This window comes from Corylus avellana, chromosome 11 (assembly GCF_965113065.1).
Source record: "Corylus avellana chromosome 11, dhCorAvel1.hap1.2, whole genome shotgun sequence".
NCBI lineage: Eukaryota > Viridiplantae > Streptophyta > Magnoliopsida > Fagales > Betulaceae > Corylus > Corylus avellana.
In genome coordinates, this window is record NC_142500.1 from 761,532 (window position 1) to 779,677 (window position 18,146).

Consider the following 18,146-nt stretch of genomic DNA (forward strand, 5'->3'; position numbering starts at 1 on the left):
AATAGTTGATTTGTAAAATGAGATGATATAGAGACAAAAGACCGGTTTTATAAATTCTGAGGCCTAAGACGATAATTTTTAGACAATTTCTTATATTTAGTTAAGTATTTTGTTGTAGACAAATTAAGTGTCAAAACTTGTGTAAGTATACGGTTGAAGTTGGTTCTTAAGATGAGGTTCAAAACTTGGCTCAAATTGAAGATCAAAAGAGCTCGTTCACAACCTCAATTGTATGGCGTTCGAATGAGGTAGTTTTACAATGTTCAAAGATACAGGATAGAATGCCTCAATCGTAAGCACGTTCGAACAAGAAGATCAACGCGCCTCAAGAATCAATTTTTAAATTAACTCGATCGCAGTCACGATCATAAGTTGTTCAAGTCAAATGGAAGACTTATAGGCTTCAAACTTGAAGTTCCTTAATAAAGACTAGATCCAAGGACAATCACACCAAGTTCGATTGCAAAGTGAATTACATTGTTTCACATAATGTCACCATTACATTGTTTCACAAAGTGTCGCCAAAAGCTTCGCACGTGATGATCACGAAGCCAAATTCGAGACACTCTATCACAGCAATGTTCAAATCTCGGTCGACCGAAGAAGGGACACATGTCACATGTCACAACAAAGAATTGAGGCAGAAAAAGTCATGCTTGATTGACCTATAACGTGCTCAATCGACTGAGCTTGCGTAGAACGATTGAGTGAGACCGCGTTTAACTTAGATTTAATGATGACGCATGCCTCAATCAACTGAAAGTGGAGCTCGATCGACTGAGACATGTTAAGAAAACTGTAGTTGAGATGGGTAAACTCGATCGACCGAGCCTTAAGCTCAATCGATCAAGCATTGTAGCATCGACTTTCACAATCTACAAATAGGTTGCAAGTGTAGGTAAAGCTTACAAGTTTTAAGAATCTCATTTTGAACATTGAGAGGCTTAGAGAGTGAGATTTTGAGTAGCGAAGCTCTACAAGTTTGAGCATTGGAGTAAGGTGCTAGCTCGCAGAGAAGGGAAATTCTCTGCGCATGATTTACAAAACGACTACAACACTAGATAAACAAGTTTTTTTTAATGAAAACCTCGTACATGGACACGTTTCAACTGCTACTTTTACTTTCTAGTTATATAAGGCAATAATCATAGAAGAACAACATTAAAACAGTAGGACATATAACTGATGAAAACCTAATTAACCTAAACCAGCCGTTCAATTATTATTGGAAACCATAATTTTCGGTGACAAAGACAACAAATGGGAACAAGTTATTCATGGAACTGGTGGGATTATTTCTGTAGTGGGGTTTGTTTTCAACTAATCCATTCATCCTCTGAATTTAGGAAAGATGCCAATGTCGTGAGATCCAACGCATCATTTGGTTGAAGAAAAGGGTCATGGCTACATTGACTATCCCTCCAATTATCCGGCCTTGCAGCTGCAGCTCCATCTATGGAGTCTTCATGCTTGGCTTGATCACGATGATCATCTCTAGAAACTGGAAAATCTTGATGATCATCAGGACATGAGATAGACATGCTCTTAGGCTGCACCTGCACCTGATCTCCATCCACCACAATCTCACATTCATTAATGATTTCTTTATCCTGGTCCGAATATAGCACGCCTGATATCAAAAGATCATTAATATCAAAATCCTTAAGAAACCCACAGGAATTGTCATCCTGCTGAGCTGAGCAGGAGGGGCTGTCACAATCCCAAACTGGAAATATATTTTTATCCACCATTTGATGATTATGTAGTTGCCATGGGATGATAACCTTTGTGCACCTCACTGCTTTTGTCCGAATAACCGGCTGCTGAGTTTCTGGTTTTGTTCCTGGATTCGACTCCATACTACATTGTTTATTAATGTCATGATTCTTGTCACCCACCACCCTCTTGCTTAAATTCGTGTTCCAATAATTCTTTATTTCATTGTCTGTTCTCCCCGGTAGCCTCCCGGCTATGAGTGACCACCTGCAACAACAGCGTGATAATTAATTAATTATTTATCATATTCAAACTTTTTCTTGAAACTAATTAACTCGTTTTATTTGTGCAAAATTTTTTATATATAATTCATGTCACTGTTATACTTTATTGTCACTTCTGATATTGTAATTAAGTCATATTTTCTTTCCATTCTAGAAGACAATTCACATGATGGGGACATTGATGTATCCTACGGTTCAAAAGCTAGAAGAGTCCCGACAGGTGGCGGATTTAGCTTTCAAAGGCTGGCCTGTTGTTTCTCACATGTAGAAATTGGCATTTACTTACTAACCAAGACACTGAATAATTGAATTCCGAAAATCAGTTTTTTCAATCTATCTGACCTCACAACCCATTGTTTCTTTTAATCGGGAAAAGAAAAAATAAATTTTTTTTTTTTTTTCCCTTTTCTAATTAATAAAAGGTGACTTCAATTATGGCCCTTACTTACTACACTAGTACCTCGATGCTCTTGATCCCGATTGAGGACAATTAGCTTGAATTCCTTCTCTTTTGTGAACATTTTGAGTGAAAACGATGAAATTAGAAGAAGAACATGTCGGAGAAGAAGATTTTCAATAGTACCTGTTACCAAGGAGCTTATGTAGTCTGATAATGAGCTCTTCTTCTTCCGGAGAAATGTTGCCTCTCTTGATATCTGGCCTTAGATAATTCAACCATCGGAGCCGGCAACTCTTTCCGCATCTCTTCAGCCCTGCAAACATGCCATGAATGTGAAACAACTATAAAAGATGAAACAAAATGAAACCACAGAGACAGAGACAGAGACAGAAACAGAAACAGAGTAGTGTGAATACATACCAGCTCTTTGAGGAAGGTCTCTCCATTTCCCTTCGCCGTGGATTTTAATGTAATTGGTAAGGATTTTATCTTCCCGAGCAGACCATGCTCCCCGATTTAGACCTTGTTTGGCACAGCATGGCCTCCTTCCCATCTCTGCTCTGTTCTCACTGTCTCTCTCAGCAGGCGGGTTGAAACACTTGTGCTTGCTCTGTTTCTTACACTTTGTATTATTGTTGGTCGTAGAGAAAGCTTCTTATATAAACGAGGAACACAAAGCTTGGCACATGTTGGGGAGGGACCAACAGCGTGCATTGTAAGAAACATTAATTACCCTACACTATACAAAAGTTAATCACAAATTAAACTAATTATAAGTAAACCTCTCATTGCGTGTTTTCACCTCCACTCTTTTAAATCTCTTTGTCTACAGTCTCAGCTGGTTCACATTTGTTATACACAAGTGGAAAGGCTAGACTTAATTTCGCGCATGTTTTGGAGACACCAACTATAAGTGCATTCTAAGTTATTAACCATACAAAATTAACCTCATTGCGTGTGTAAGAGACTTTTTATTTTTTATTTTTTATTTTTTTAATTATTTCACCTCCACTCTTTTCAATCTCTTAATCTTCTATACTAGGGTTTCACACTTCATGCATGATGTCAATATATATGTAGATGACAAGATGCCAGGATGGAATCGGGATGTTTATTTTTTGACACCGGTTAGATCCGTCTTCGGTCGACACGATACGAGCAGCAAGGTGGTCGTATTTTTTGCAAGAAAATATTGATTGGTAAAGTTTAACTGAAGTGAATAAAATGTTAATTTGTAGCGTTTACATGACCCATATATAAACGTACGCACGTACATATTAGATCAAGATTTTTGGCATTAAAAAAATACATGTTCTAATTATTCTTTTTTTTTTTTTAATGAAAAATCATTCTAGTTTCATTAATTGATGAAAGATCACGATCATAAAACTCTTACATTATAGAGCAAAAAGTCTGAGAAAATCATAGTCGAAACTACAAGGTTATATGTCGTAGATACATATATATCAATCTGACATTTAAGACTTATCTATGACATAAAAATCCGCTAACTCATGACTAATTTTCAGTTGTAACAACATATTTACTCCAGACAAACTCAATCTAATACATAAGTAGCAACATCCTCCTACCAAATTTAGTATACCATTTCTCTTTTCTTTCTCTTCTTAAATTATTAATGGCTTGTCGTATCTCTCCTCCTCCTCCTCAATTCGAATCATTATGCCCCCACAACTATATTTTTTTTGGTTTTTTGTTCGTTTGTAGGCCCATCATTTATTCATTTACTTGGTCGGCCCATTTGGGTCTTCTCTTTCTATTCTTCTTTTTGTACAACTTATTATTTTTAAAAACACGGTCACAATTTTAACATTTTACATCATACGTTTTTATAAATCCACATTTTTGCATGTGATTTGATTTAGAATCGCACTTTTTAGTCTATTAAATTACAATGCTATACACATTCTAAATGTGATGATGCTACGATTTTGTAGGCTAAATGCGTCTTTTTCAACAAAATCACAAAAAACGTCGTGTTTGTCTTGATTTTAAAGACCGAACCACGATTTTAGTACCAAACACTTTGAGTCTGCCTTAACACTAGCTAGCGGTTGCAATATTAATGCGCTTATGTGACCTTTCTCCGGTAAGTTCCTCCCACGAGTGTTAGGGTTTTTCTAGGTCAACATGCATTAATCAACGTGCTAGGAAAATCGTCCCAGACGGAGCAGTCAATTATTTCCCAGAAAGGGAATGGCAAACACCGTTGATGGAAAAATCCTATCGTTATATGTCTCTGTGGTTTTTTCTACGGCCATGTGCTTTTAACTAGGTTTTTGTTTTTGGTATTGGCTGATGAATATGATTGGATCCATGTGCTTTAAGGTTAGAACCCTTTTTCAAAGTGCTTTTACACTGCAATGATTGTGTGGAAATTAACAATTAACAATTAACACAGACAAAAGGGAGAATGAACTTTATCACAACTCTCACGTGACTCTTGTTAAAAGTATTAGTATACCAAAATAGGTCTAAAAAAAGAAAAAGAAAAGAAGCAAGTGTCTACATCATGTCGAGCATGGCCTCTAATAGCCGTTTGCTTCCAAAACATACTACTTTTGGAAGCAAACGGCTATCAAAAACAAGTAGAAAATAAAAATTAAAAATAATAATAATAATAATAATAAACAGAAATGGGGGATCAGCACGTGATTCATGTGTCAAGGCTAAAACACACACCCAAACAAAAAAAAAAAAGGTGGTGGTGGGGGGGGGGGGGGGGGGGGGGGGGGGCCGGGGGTGGGGGTACAAGTTGCTTTCGGAGGTTCTTCTCATCTATCCTTCCCGCTTCTGCATGCTTTCACCTACCATTTTCATGCATTTCCATCTCACCTAATTCCAAAATCTCAGTTTTCAAACTTAGCATTCCTTCATTCGATCTAGGGGATCATGATTTGAAGAGCCACCATGCTTGTTTATTTGATAGATCCAGTATATTTCAAATATATAATTAATTTATCACTAAATATTTTATTATTTCTATTAGAACATGTGTGTGTGCGTGTTTTTTTTTTTTTGTTTCTTTTAATAGTTTTTCTCTTTTTTTTTTGACCGGTCCAGTTGTTTCAGCCATCCATTTGCTTATATTGCACACGCTGCCACCGTCCGCCTGCCATCGTGGTGCGCCGCTCTTCGCCTCTCCGAAATCGGTTAGACTTTAGATCTAATTTTTCAAATCTAGATCTAGTCTCCTAAACTGGTTTTGCTAAGCCACGCTCCGGCCAGTGCGCTCTGACTCCCTTGTCTCGGTTGTTGTAGCCGTTTGCTGGTTTTTTTTTATTGTGTTTTTGTTTTTTTTTTTTTTGAATAAGAGTTTGATTTCTCCTTAAATCTGCTTTCATGAGCGATTTTTTGGTGAATGTTTTTGTCCTGACCTTTAGGTCGAGGAAGATTAGTTTCGGTGTAAGGGTTTTGCTCTTATGACCGGAAAAATAAAAGTTAGAAATATGGGCTACCTATGTATTAAATTGAGTCTACCTGTAGCAGATCTGTTCTATAACTGAAGTTTGACATGGGTTAACAAATGTTGAAGTCATAAATAAGACTTGATTGTAAAATTTTTATGTTTGTCTCAATGATGTTATAATCTCATAGCTTTGGCTATAATTTATCAGAACTTTATACTCTTTGATGTAAAGTTTTTATGCTCTTTATCTTTTTCAATGAATGAATATGAAAAAATTTCCTTAAAAATAATAATAATACATACATACATACATACGTACATACGTACGTACAATGATACAAATGACTAACTATATATGGGTACATCATAGCATATACAAATTTACAAAAAAAAAAATAAAAAATAAAAAATGAAAGTAGCTATGATTGTCTGATTTATATATGAGCAAATATTCTACGGAATTTAAATGATTGGGCCCTTCCTTTTTTGCAAGGGTCCCTTTCTTCTTTTTTTTTTTTTTATAAGTAGGGTCCCTTTCTTTTTTGATTGGACTCTTACCTGATTTCATGAGCAAATATGTACAGAACGTGTCTCCCAGGTTTGATTGGACCCTTTCTTTTTATTACATGTTTGTAATTTGTAAACAACTACAATAAATATTATTTTTTAAAAAGGTCAAAAAAAAAAAATTGCTCTTATTTTTTTTATTTAATTTCTAAAAAATAATATTCATCTATGACTAAGAGAACACCCAAAAAACCCAGGTAAGCACTTATCATTTTTCATAATAAAATAAGTAATATTAAAAATTATTTTTGTGTCTTTAAAAAATGATATGACTTTTAAAATCATATTAGAACTTGTGATAATGATAAAATAATGATTTTAAAAGCTTTAAAATAACACAAATTTTTTTTTTCTAGAATTACTCTAATAAAAGTCTTCCAAAGTCTTTCAAGTAAATAAACATAATTTAAAAAAAAATTAAAAAACAAAAAAACAAAATCTTTATATACGATAAATTTTTTAGTATATCAAAATATATAAAATTTCAAAATTGAATTTTTATATTTTTAATTTCTTATATTATATTTTATTTTTAAAAAAAATATTTGCGACATTTATAAAAAATGTTCATATTTTAAGATATGTTATCTTAAAAAAAAAAAAAAAAATGGTCCATTCACAGGGATGTGTTTCTCCATGAAAGGCATTTGACTTTGGGCCTCAAAAGCTTCACCCCCTCTCCCCAATCTTGTTGATTCTTAAGTCCAGTTTGCATTACAATATGATTAGCTTAGTTTTCTTAGTCAATACACATAATTTAAAATAATTAAAAAAAAAATAGCTGTTGAATTCGATTGAATAAGAACAATGGACCGCTAGTTTAGGTAACTATTTTTAACCAACATATATATATATTGTTGTCCTTTGGTTGACTTGTAACGGTAAAATAGAGCTTGTAGGTAAAATCATGTGTGTGAGTAGAAAACCATTCATTTCATTATGTTTTATTTATTTATTTTTAACTGTTATTAGGAAACAATATTATTTTACAAATTAATTACATGCCAATGTACATGTCACGTAGTACATCAATCACACAATAATTAAATTTATTTGTTTAATTTTTTCACTCAATACTCTTATCATATGAATTGTCACGTGAGTTTCTAGAGGGTTGTAGTAAAAACTATAAGATTCAAACATTTTTTTATAACTTGTTTTTCAAATGAGTGTTGCTGTGGATATTATAGTTTTTACTGTAAGTTATTTACAAACTAACGTGACATTCCAGAATTGACGAAATGATTAAACAAAATATTTGACTTGTCAGTTTAGTTAATCAATAATGGAGACTTGACTTGTAATGCCCCAATTATTTTTCGAATTTACAACCATTGTTATGTATCTTTTAGCATATGAAAAGCATAGCATGTGACAAACACTTTGTCTTTTAATTTCTTCCCAGGATTCTGCCGGAGATCGGGGTCAAATCTCTCCTCCATTTCAGACCAATTTCGATCAAAGATATTCATATTTTTCATGTTTTTTTTTCCTTCGAGATGTTCTTGAATTGCACGAGGAATCAAACTCACATTCCGTAGAGATTATGGCTTCCTGTTTGATTGGATCCTCAACATCCAATATTATATATATATATGAGATGTTCTTGAATTGCACGAGGAATCAAACTCACATTCCGTAGAGATTATGGCTTCCTGTTTGATTGGATCCTCAACATCCAATATTATATATATATATATAAACATGTTGCGGTATTAATAATTTTGAGTTCGATCATAAAAATAGAATAACGCAGCCTAATTACACACAACAAAATCCATTTAATTACCTCATATGAGGATAGCGGTTAATAATTGCATTCAATAATCGCACGGATATTATTGACAAGACTGCACATCCGCTAGCGAAAAAGGCGACCTCTCTTATTGAGGAACAAGTTCTTACGGAAGAAGTTTTTCACTGTATTGTTAATGTTATCCATTATGTTGAGCGTTTGTGCTTAGACTGTTCATTTTATGGTGCTCAACATCTTTCAAAAAATTAAGAAAAAAAAAAAAAAAAAAAAAACTCAGACTGTTAGGCAAAAGAGTAAGACAAAATTATCTCAATTTTAAAAAATGATGACAATTTTGTTCCAATTTTTATATTTTTTTGAGATTTTGTTTAAGTAGCTTAAAAGTGCTTCTAACACTCAAAAAATTCTTTTAAAGAAAAAAGTGATCGTTTGATAAAAAAATTAAAAACGCTAAGTTTAAATGAGTTTGAAAGTGAGAGGATCCATTTCAAATGACCACAAAAGCATAGTCTGTGTCCAGCCGAGCAATTGGGTTGAAAGTTGAAACGGCATCAAATGCAATCATTTTTTTCTTTTTTCCTTGAACAATTTTGGACACGACGTTTGATTTGCCAGATAATTGGTCTTCCCTTAAATGATTATACTGCATGTCGTTTTCTCCCTTGTAGTCATGCTCACACGCAATGAGTAATAAATCTTACCTATTTTAAAAGGAATTCAATTGTTTTCATGAATTGGCAGGATACATCGGAACCAGGAGCTCCAAATAAAAAATCAAAAGAATGGGCCATTATTAAGTGGAAAAAAAAAAACATATTTATTATTATTTTTAATTAAAAAATTATAATAAATTGTTAAGTTACCAGTTTTTCTAAAAACTTAAGCTTATAAGAAGAGATAAATTTAATTACTTAATCATTACTTTAACATTTTACCTCACGTGTAAGATCAAACTTCCTTTTAATAGGTGAGGTCCAACACATGAAATATTTAATTTAAATTTGGGTAATTTTACAGAGTCAAGATTCGATCCTAGGATAAGGACAATGTAATACCATTCTTGATAGACAGGAGATGTGGGATATCCTTGAATCCTTTGGGGCCCTAAAGCCACGACCTTTCAAAAAATCTGAAACAAATAATTCCCTACAAATTGTTCTCATTCATTTTCAAGATTTAATATTGTTGTATTTATTTGTGTAAACGATTTCACGTGATAAATATTGACATGTCATTCAAAAAAATTTAAAAAAGATATCATTTAGGCTAATTTAGAAAAGACTTGAGAATTGAATCATTTGCATGTGATTGTTAAATCAATAAAGCTGAAGCTGATATAAAATGATTGATTCAATCATTGCTTCGAAGTAAAATGTTTTTCTGAAAATATTTTTAGGTGTTTGGCTCATACAAAAAATGGGCAATGGTGGAAAATAGTCGGTGACTTCTACCAACTTCCAGAGATGGCCCAACGATTTGAGAATGAGAAACTCAAACTCGAAAAATGATTTACCGTTTAAAAAAAAAAAACAAAAAAACCAATTTCATGAAAATTGAAGATGATTTTCCTAGTTAATCGAAAATGACTAACATAAAAATAGGAAAAACTTCAAATTGTCCCTCAACCATTACCTTAACCTCCAGAGTAGCAAGGATAACACTAAAGAAGGTCAAATTGAAACGACTGTTGGGAGACGCTTGAGCCAAAAAGTATAAAGAAAAAGTATGAGTATTAAGTTTCATATTGAAAAGTATAAAGAAAAATAATAGTTAATATACTTAAATAGACCCAAGCCCGTTAGCTTAGGTTTTTGAATTAAATTAGTGTTGAAATATGTATATTACTTGCATTAGCCATTTTGATTTATTTATTGACTTAAATATTCAATACTACTCCTAGTAGTATACACATACACATGTTAAGACATGCACCCTATTATTGCTTAGACATTTTCATACATGAATTAAAAAATAATTATTATGATATAACTGTTTTTTTTTTTTTCCTTAAAATTTATATTAAAATTGTACTATAATTAAGGATGTTTCAGAAGATTTAATTACTGTACCAAACAAATAGAATGCGTATTCAACATTTTAGTTGAAGAATACAACCAAAGTAAAATATATAAATAAATATTATTTTTTAAATTCCCAATAATAACAAATGGTGGTAGGTTGGGGCATGACCACTTAATCTTCATGGGAACTAAAAACATGTTCCCCATGCAATATATGTTGGGAAACAGAATCAGACTTGAAGATGTCAGATCCGGATCCCCTTTAATTGGGGAGAAATTGAAAGTTTTTTAATTATTAATTGTGGCTCTTTATTTTAAATTTAATGGTCTATAAAATCATTTAAACCTCTGTAAAACAAAAGTCAACATTTAATGTCTCAGTTATATAAAAGCAGCTGACATTTTATAGTTTATTGAATTTAAAATGAATGACCGCGATTAACAATTAGACAATTTCTAATTCCATTTCAATTGAAGAAAATCTCAATTCGAAGAAGTCATGAATCTGAGTCTGATAATATCTGTCAAATTATAAGTTCAAACAAAGTCAGAAATCATAGATCATGTTGGGTGATAATAATAATACATGTCGACTTGTCAAATCTAATCTCAAATTATTGGGGATCAAATTTTCATTAATTTAATGTTGTATTGATATAAAGAATATGAAAAACTCTTTTTAAATAAAATTAAAAAAAAAACACCAAAAACACAACTAATCTCAAAAGAGAGAAGAGAGAGACTTGCAGTGTATTGGCCAAGGTCTCTTATTAAGATCTGCGCCAAATTTCAGACTAATACCCAAGTGGTCGTTGACTGATGGCTGATGACTCTGGCTCACCTTTGATACAAGTATTAATATCAATGATTAATTAACCTAAATTATCACCCAACAGCTTCCTGTTTTAATGGAGTAATATGGGACTTACCAATTATTCAAAATTAATAATCAAGTTGTCCTTTTCCTATGGTTTGCCTTTGCCAAGTGGTCGTTGACTAATCATTTATAAGTAGGACTTTAGTCTAGTGGAGTCGGGCCGAATATAACAATATTCAATTTTATATTTTTATTTGTCGAGGGGAATCCAGGGGCTGCAGCAGTGGCCCATGAGTGAGTTTTATTCGGCTAGTATTCCAGTCTAGTTGTGTTTTGGGCCTGTATATCTGGACATTGGTTTTAATAGCTTCTTCTGTTAATCAAACTTCCAAATTTCTTTAGTTTATAAAACAAGGACCCATTCTCCCACTCGTGTGTATATATATATATATATATATATATATAGCATATTAGAATTGATAAGTTTAACCCATTTAATTAAAGGAGCTAGGTAAAGATTGATTTATATAATCTTACACATGTTCCTCAACACGACCCTACACGTGACATGTAAAACTAACAATTTTTTGCATGACTTGTGAATTCGACATGAACCTAATTTGAAATTAACATGTTAAGATTGAAGGGTCCAATCTGCTTAATTAAATGGACTAGGTTAAGTAGTCTTATACTCATACCTAGACCCGAATTCAATGCACGAACATAAATTACCACCCCCAACCCCTAGCAACTTTTAAAGCCATTTTGAGAGACTTGTGATTGCTTTCTTTCGATGGTGATTGCTTAGACACTAGGAGTGTATTTGGCAAACAACACTGCATTGTTCATGATACTTAATAACCAAAGTAAATGATGTGATATAAAAAGTGAATGATTTAATATAAAATTGAGAATGTTTTGATGTTAATTTTTTTGGGGAATGAAATGAATAGTATTCAGGAATGTTGGTGTTGTTTAACAAACCAGACCTAGATGTTAATCGGTAAGTCTCTTATTTTTTTTCTTTTTTTTTTTCTTTTATATTAATACTTTTGTGACAATCAAAGGACAAGTAAGAAATCAACGTAACACTTGACTTTTCGATCTATCACAACCTTTAAAAACGTAGGGAATAAGTAGATATTTTACTCCATTGTGTGATATGTGGTAGTAGGGAGCCTTGGTCATTTGTGTTCTCTTTTCAGAGTTATCCTCAATAAAATGATGAATTTTAGATAAAAAATAAATAAAATAAATAAAAAATTGGAGTATAAGTTTACAAAACTTCCATTCCCACATCCACATCCTATCAAGTCATGACCAACAACAGACCACAACCAATCATTTTCGTTTTCTGAGTGTCACACCGTTATCTCATTATGTTGATTTGGTATTCTCAAGTACCTTCTTCTTCTTCTTCTTCTTCATTTTTTTTTTTTTTTTTTTTTAACAATAATTGATCTAAGAATGAATTGAAAATGCCACATCAACGTAATGAAAATATTGATAAAATAGAGGTCTCATATAATAATTGATCTAAGAATGAATTGAAAATGCCACATCAATGTAATGAAAATATTGATAAAATAGTGGTCTCATATATAACATTACTCATATGCTAAACAACCCTACATTATAATTGATGTCAGAAACCTGTTTAAAATCCCATGGTGAAATGCTTAAAGATTTAAAATGGCACGAGTCAAGGAGAATTCTAGTTGGAGTTCATAGATTGCTGGTATGAAGCCTAACATACTTCTGTGAACCCATTTTCCTCCAAACAAGCAAGTTCAGAAACATTCATCTTCATTATTATATAAGCTTCGACCAAAAGAAAAATTACTTTCCCTTCGAGTTGAGTTAACCAATCTATTAAATTGATAGCTATTCTTAGAGCATGTGATTCAAACAAAGGTTTTTAAAAAAATGCATACGAGAATCACATACTTTAAAAACATGTGTCAATTTAATAGGGGTTAGTTCTTATTCTAGTGGTTCTTCCTCAGGAGCAACTGAGCTAGGAATGAGACTCTACCTCTCTTATTCTGGAATGATGGAGAGTGGAACACCTATTTATTCTTCTATATCCATGTCTCAGCTGGAGTATTCATGGAGAATGAAGAATAATATAGATAATCAACTGAATAAGAACAAGAAGTTACTGGCCGAGGTTGTAGTGGATACTCCGATGGTGGGGTTAGAGGGCTCTTCCGAGGTGGTGCTCAACGCGATGAAATTTGCTCCCAATTTGAGATTGACTGGTGGGAGTGACAAGAAAAGCCTTTTGAATCTTTTTTTAACCATTGAAGATGATTAGTACGGTGAAGAGGGGGTTTCTGTTTCAAATACTAAGGGGAAGAGGGAGCTCAGAATGCTCCATTAATTTTGTGGCTAGAGATTGTGGCTCTAGTAGGATCAGGGCGCGCGGGGAGGGGGGGGGGGCGCTTAGGTGAGCTTAAGGTTGTTTTGAGTATCAAGGTCTTTTTAGGCTTCTTTTGGGTTTTAGGGTCCTTATATGGGGATTTTTTTGTGGGTTAACATGGATTTTCCTATGCATACTCATTGTGTATTTAGAGGCGTATTGCGTTGTTTTTTTTTTTTTTTTTTTTTATGTAAATTCTTTCATCCTACTTTGAAGAAAAACTTTGCCTGTCCTTGAGAGAAAATGAAATCGTCTTATGGTTTGAGTATCATTCAATGCCTAACCTTTAAAGAGAATTTTTAAAAAGTTTCTTCCAAAAAGTAATTGATGATTGGGCACAATCTTTGTCCATTATAATAAGCAACAACAAAAATACAAGGACAAAATAAAAATTCCTTAACTATCTTACTGCAACATTTCAAGGAGACACCTTGAAGTAATTGAAATGATGGAAAAAATCAGAATACACTAAGCAACAAAAAAACTGCTTTACTGACTAATTTTTTAAATTTAAAAGATATTTTAAGACATTTTGCTAATATAATTAAAGAATAATTTTGTGGTTATACTGGAGAACCAAATGGTCACAGACTAATCGAAACAACCTTGCCTCCCCATGAAGGATTGTATTGCAGCTCTCGAATTAACATGATCAAATTCCATCTAACACGAGACTTATCATAAACCTAAAACAGCCTTACTTGTAGCTTCTTCATAACAAAGAGCTTGCCAATATTTGGCAGCTGAGAGCTTAGCCATTGGGAGCACCAGGGTTTGATATCTACCGGCATTGGTCCAACCCCAAGCCCGCTCTACCAAATACACCTCCAAGGGAAGGGATTACTGTCATCTGGGCATAAGACATTATAGAACGATTTTACATCAAACAACCCTTAGAGGGGTTCAAACAGAGTGTGTCAGCATCATCATGTTCCAGCTTAATGGAACACAACTCATCAAAAAACAAGAAAAAGAATTTGAATTTTAACTCCCAATCATCTGCTGCTCTAACAAAATTAACGTTCCAATGAAGAGGAGCCATTAGAGAATTGAAGATGATCAGCCATGAAAGCATTTCTAAGGCAAGCAATGCTATATAACTTTAGAAACGCTGCCTTGAAGGGCCGTTCTTCACACCACATGACATGCCAAACAACTAATCTTAGAGCTATCACCTACCTTGAATCTAGAAAACTCCTCCCATCCACTCCTAGTGAACTTCCAAAGACCCACCCCATAAGATCCAGAGACTTCATTAGAGCACTACCCCGCCCACTGGCTGCCATATTCAATAGCCACTACCCTTCTCCAAAGAGCCTATCCCCGTATGCATAACGCCATAACCATTTCCCTAGAAGGTCAATTGAACATAAGCAATTTCCGAACTCCCAAACCCCCTTCAATGATTGAAGAACATACCTGTGGGCCTGAAGCCATCTCACCAGGTAGAATTTGAATTCTTCAACCATACCTCCCCACAAAAAATCCCGCTGCAACTTCTCAATTTGATTGGCAATGCTAGCCGGGATGAGAAACAACGACAAGAAATAGATAGGCAAATTAGATAAAATGCTATTGATGAAGATAATCCTACCTTTCTAGACAAGTAGAGCCACTTCCAACCTCCCATTACTAGCATTACAATCTCGGCCTAGTAGCCGTAATCTATGATTGGACGCCATGGTTTCCAATACACACAATGCTCTCTCTGAAAGCCCGCGCACTCTTTTCCCCTCTATTTTCCTCTGCCAGTAATTACTAATAAAATTTCATGTACTTGATTTGAAAAAAATGATGGGTATTTGAGAAATTCTAGATGATCTTCGTAAATAAAAGGGTAAAGCTTTTATTAATCAAATTAAAATTTTCGGGGAAACATAAATACCAAATTCTAAAGACTCGCGGATTGTGGCGGCGGGATCACATAGTCAATGACAACCACACTGTCCAAGTAATCCCTAACCTTCTCCTTCTGCGAGTTCACCAATTGCTCGTTGGAATCCACGGCCTCCATTTCGCTCACTCCAGGGAAAACCGCGAGCGAAGCCAGAGAGTACCCCTTGGCCCTCGCCGGCGAGAAGTTTTCCCCGCAGGTAATCTGATCGATCTGCGAGAATTTTCCCTTTAAACCCTTAATAACCCCGAGAATCTCAGATTTTACCTCCTCGCCCAGGCCCTCCTTGAGCTTCAAGAAGGTGAGTTTCACCGCGGAACCCGGCGGTGGGGCCACGAGGAGATCTTGATCGTCACCGTTGCCGATCCAATCAACGGCCATGATGTCGTCAACGATGGGGAGGACCGATTCCTTGACGACGCTGACATGGCGAGGGTGCGCCGAGTAGCCGGCGAGGTCGTCCTTGGTTTTGTAGCGGCTGTGGAGCGCGTGGGTGAAGGCGATGGGGGAGGATGCGGTGCGGTGGACAGGGCCTGCGGTGATATGGAGGACCTGGTCGAGCGAGATCAGGCCGTTGAGATTGCTGACCATCGCGTTGACCTTGGACGGCTCTGTGTTCTCCTTGACCTTGAAGAGGACCACGTGTTCGACAACGGATTGGGACGACGACGACGACGACATCTTGGCGGCGAGTTTGAAGGAAAACGAGGGTTTGACGATGGAGAGGTGTTTGGGATGCGGGAAAGCGAGGGAAAATGGAGGGGCAAAGAGTGTGCGGGCTTTCAGAGATAGCATTCTGTGTGTATTGGATATCCGCAACTGAGCATCTGAGAGTCGTTGGTGCTTTGATAGCGATGGGAGGTCAAGTAAACAATTAATTAAATACAAATAATCTTGCACAAAAATTAATTATATCATAAGTTGATACCATGTGCTTAGGAATTATTAACTCGGTGTTTAGAAAACATAATTAGAGTATTTACAATTCGTTGATACGTATTAACAAGTTTTAAATAATTTTAAGTTTGATATGTTTTTTTAATCATTATAGTATCCGAACAATAATGACTCAATGGTAATAGCTTAGGTGTTATATAATATCTAATTATTCTCATAATTAATTATTGTTTATAATTTTAATAAGAAAATGGCGAAAATAATTGACTTAAGCAATTGGGCTATGTTAACTTACTTGAGGCGCAGAAGAAGAGCCTCATCTTTGGGCTTATTTAGTGGTTCTCGTGACTAGCTCTCCCAGTGCTTACTCGTTGGACTTCATGGGCCTAGCCCAGTTTTGAACCCAACCACACCGTGTGACATTAAAAACTATATAATTGCTCCAAGAATTATTAAATCTATAGAAGCAGAAACTCCAATTTTTTAAGCAATCTGGCTAGGATTTTTAAGATTTAAAATTAAATTTAGAAAATTTAATGTTAAAAAAAAAGCTCGGTTGATCGAGCTTGCCATGGTTGCGATACTAAGTGGCTGATATGCCATGTTAGCATTGCTACGTCAATTGCAAGATGTGCCACCTCATACTACATGTCAAGTCGAATGCCATGTCAGCATTACCATGTTATCAAATTGCATTAGCAAAACCATGCCTGGTACCACGTCGTGTCAAGCCGTATGCCACGACAACATACCATGTTAGTAAAATTGCACACAATGCATCATCATGTCGCGTGTTAAGTTGAATACCACGACAACATGCCACACAATTAATCACGTTGGTGCCCTGTCAGCACAATGGTCTACGGTGATGCATCATGCCATGTGTGTGTATTTTTTTTTTTTTTAATTCAAATAAGGAAAAGCGGTTTACATTGCATCGAACAACAACCAAAAAAGCGGTTTACTCTAGCCCTTTAAGATTGATGATAAGAACTCAAGCCAAATTGGGCTATGCTATTGTTTTTTTTTTTTTTTTTTAGGGCACATAACTAGCACCTGATTTTTGGGCTTATCTAGTAGTCCTCGTGACCAACTCTCCCAATGCTAGCTTACTTATTTGACTTCATGGGCCTAAAATTAATCATGAAAATATTGCAATATCACTTGACGTACTTATTATATATAGTATATAAGAAGCTTCAAGTACAACCACAGTAAAATTAAGCATACCCAGCAGAAAGATCAACCATTTATGTGGAGAGAGAGAGAGGTCGATCAACCATTTATGTGGAAGCTACTTCTTGCAGCTGCTTCACCTTCGCGATGTAATCAGCCAATGCTTCTTCTTTGGTCTTCCCTGCATCACATAAATAAATGATAAATCCCATTCTACTTATTTCAAGAAATATTGAAGCTCATGAGAGCATATGATATGGTTTTATTTTATTATAATTTCTATATATATTATATACCTTCGACTGCTTTCCATGCATCCCATTTAGCCCTCTCCGAGGGACTAAAAAACCCTGGTCGATCTGCATTGTACGACAAGAATTATATATAACATGGTGACAAAAGGTCAACGGCAAAAGAGTTATTGTCTAAGTTAAGTTACTCACTTGTGTTAATGGCGCCCACTGTTGCTTGCTTGTAAAGCCCATACAGGGCTAACTTATCTGAGTCCTTTGTTGTTGGAGGCAAAAACTTTGCTTTCTCTGCATATTCTTTGAATTCCTCCTGGTTGAATCAATCGGAATGAATCAAAACCTCAAAAAGACAGCACATTTAACAAAACCAGCTATATAATTATTGTTTGATCTATCAAATTAACATATTTTTAAGGTTTTTTTTTTTGGTCTCAAAATCTTCATACAAAAACAAAATATGCATATTGATCTGTGTACATGAGAGAGAGAGAGAGAGAGAGAACCTGTAAAGCCAT

General features: G+C 34.7%; 3 protein-coding genes across 3 annotated transcripts; all 3 read right to left on the reverse strand.

Moving 5' to 3' along the window:
- Positions 1-1,058: 1,058 nt before the first annotated feature.
- On the reverse strand, positions 1,059-3,009 carry LOC132165534 (transcription factor MYB1). The gene is made up of 3 exons (XM_059576144.2): positions 2,821-3,009; positions 2,584-2,713; positions 1,059-1,983 (listed from the first exon to the last, which is right to left on the reverse strand). Exons 1-3 carry the CDS (start codon positions 2,951-2,953, stop codon positions 1,317-1,319), a joined length of 930 nt encoding a protein of 309 aa, XP_059432127.1. The 5' UTR covers positions 2,954-3,009; the 3' UTR covers positions 1,059-1,316.
- Positions 3,010-15,235: 12,226 nt separating this feature from the next.
- LOC132165765 (Stress responsive alpha-beta barrel domain protein) lies at positions 15,236-16,139 on the reverse strand. Its single transcript, XM_059576445.2, has one exon. It carries the CDS (start codon positions 16,100-16,102, stop codon positions 15,305-15,307), a length of 798 nt encoding a protein of 265 aa, XP_059432428.1. The 5' UTR covers positions 16,103-16,139; the 3' UTR covers positions 15,236-15,304.
- A 1,348-nt stretch (positions 16,140-17,487) lies between these two features.
- Positions 17,488-18,146, reverse strand: LOC132165225 (acyl-CoA-binding domain-containing protein 3-like). Its single transcript, XM_088511906.1, has 4 exons — positions 18,135-18,146; positions 17,824-17,941; positions 17,677-17,739; positions 17,488-17,561 (listed from the first exon to the last, which is right to left on the reverse strand). Exons 1-4 carry the CDS (start codon positions 18,144-18,146, stop codon positions 17,488-17,490), a joined length of 267 nt encoding a protein of 88 aa, XP_088368032.1.

Coding starts and splice junctions, on each gene's coding strand:
- LOC132165534 (XM_059576144.2), bottom strand. CDS start 2,953: ATGGGAAGGAGGCCATGCTGTGCCAAACAAGGTCTAAATCGGGGAGCA. Junction 2,714..2,820: donor AGACCTTCCTCAAAGAGCTG/GTATGTATTCAC, acceptor GCATGTTTGCAG/GGCTGAAGAGATGCGGAAAG. Junction 1,984..2,583: donor CATAAGCTCCTTGGTAACAG/GTACTATTGAAA, acceptor CTGTTGTTGCAG/GTGGTCACTCATAGCCGGGA.
- LOC132165765 (XM_059576445.2), bottom strand. CDS start 16,102: ATGCTATCTCTGAAAGCCCGCACACTCTTTGCCCCTCCATTTTCCCTC.
- LOC132165225 (XM_088511906.1), bottom strand. Junction 17,740..17,823: donor AGTGGGCGCCATTAACACAA/GTGAGTAACTTA, acceptor CGTACAATGCAG/ATCGACCAGGGTTTTTTAGT. Junction 17,562..17,676: donor TGCATGGAAAGCAGTCGAAG/GTATATAATATA, acceptor TATGTGATGCAG/GGAAGACCAAAGAAGAAGCA.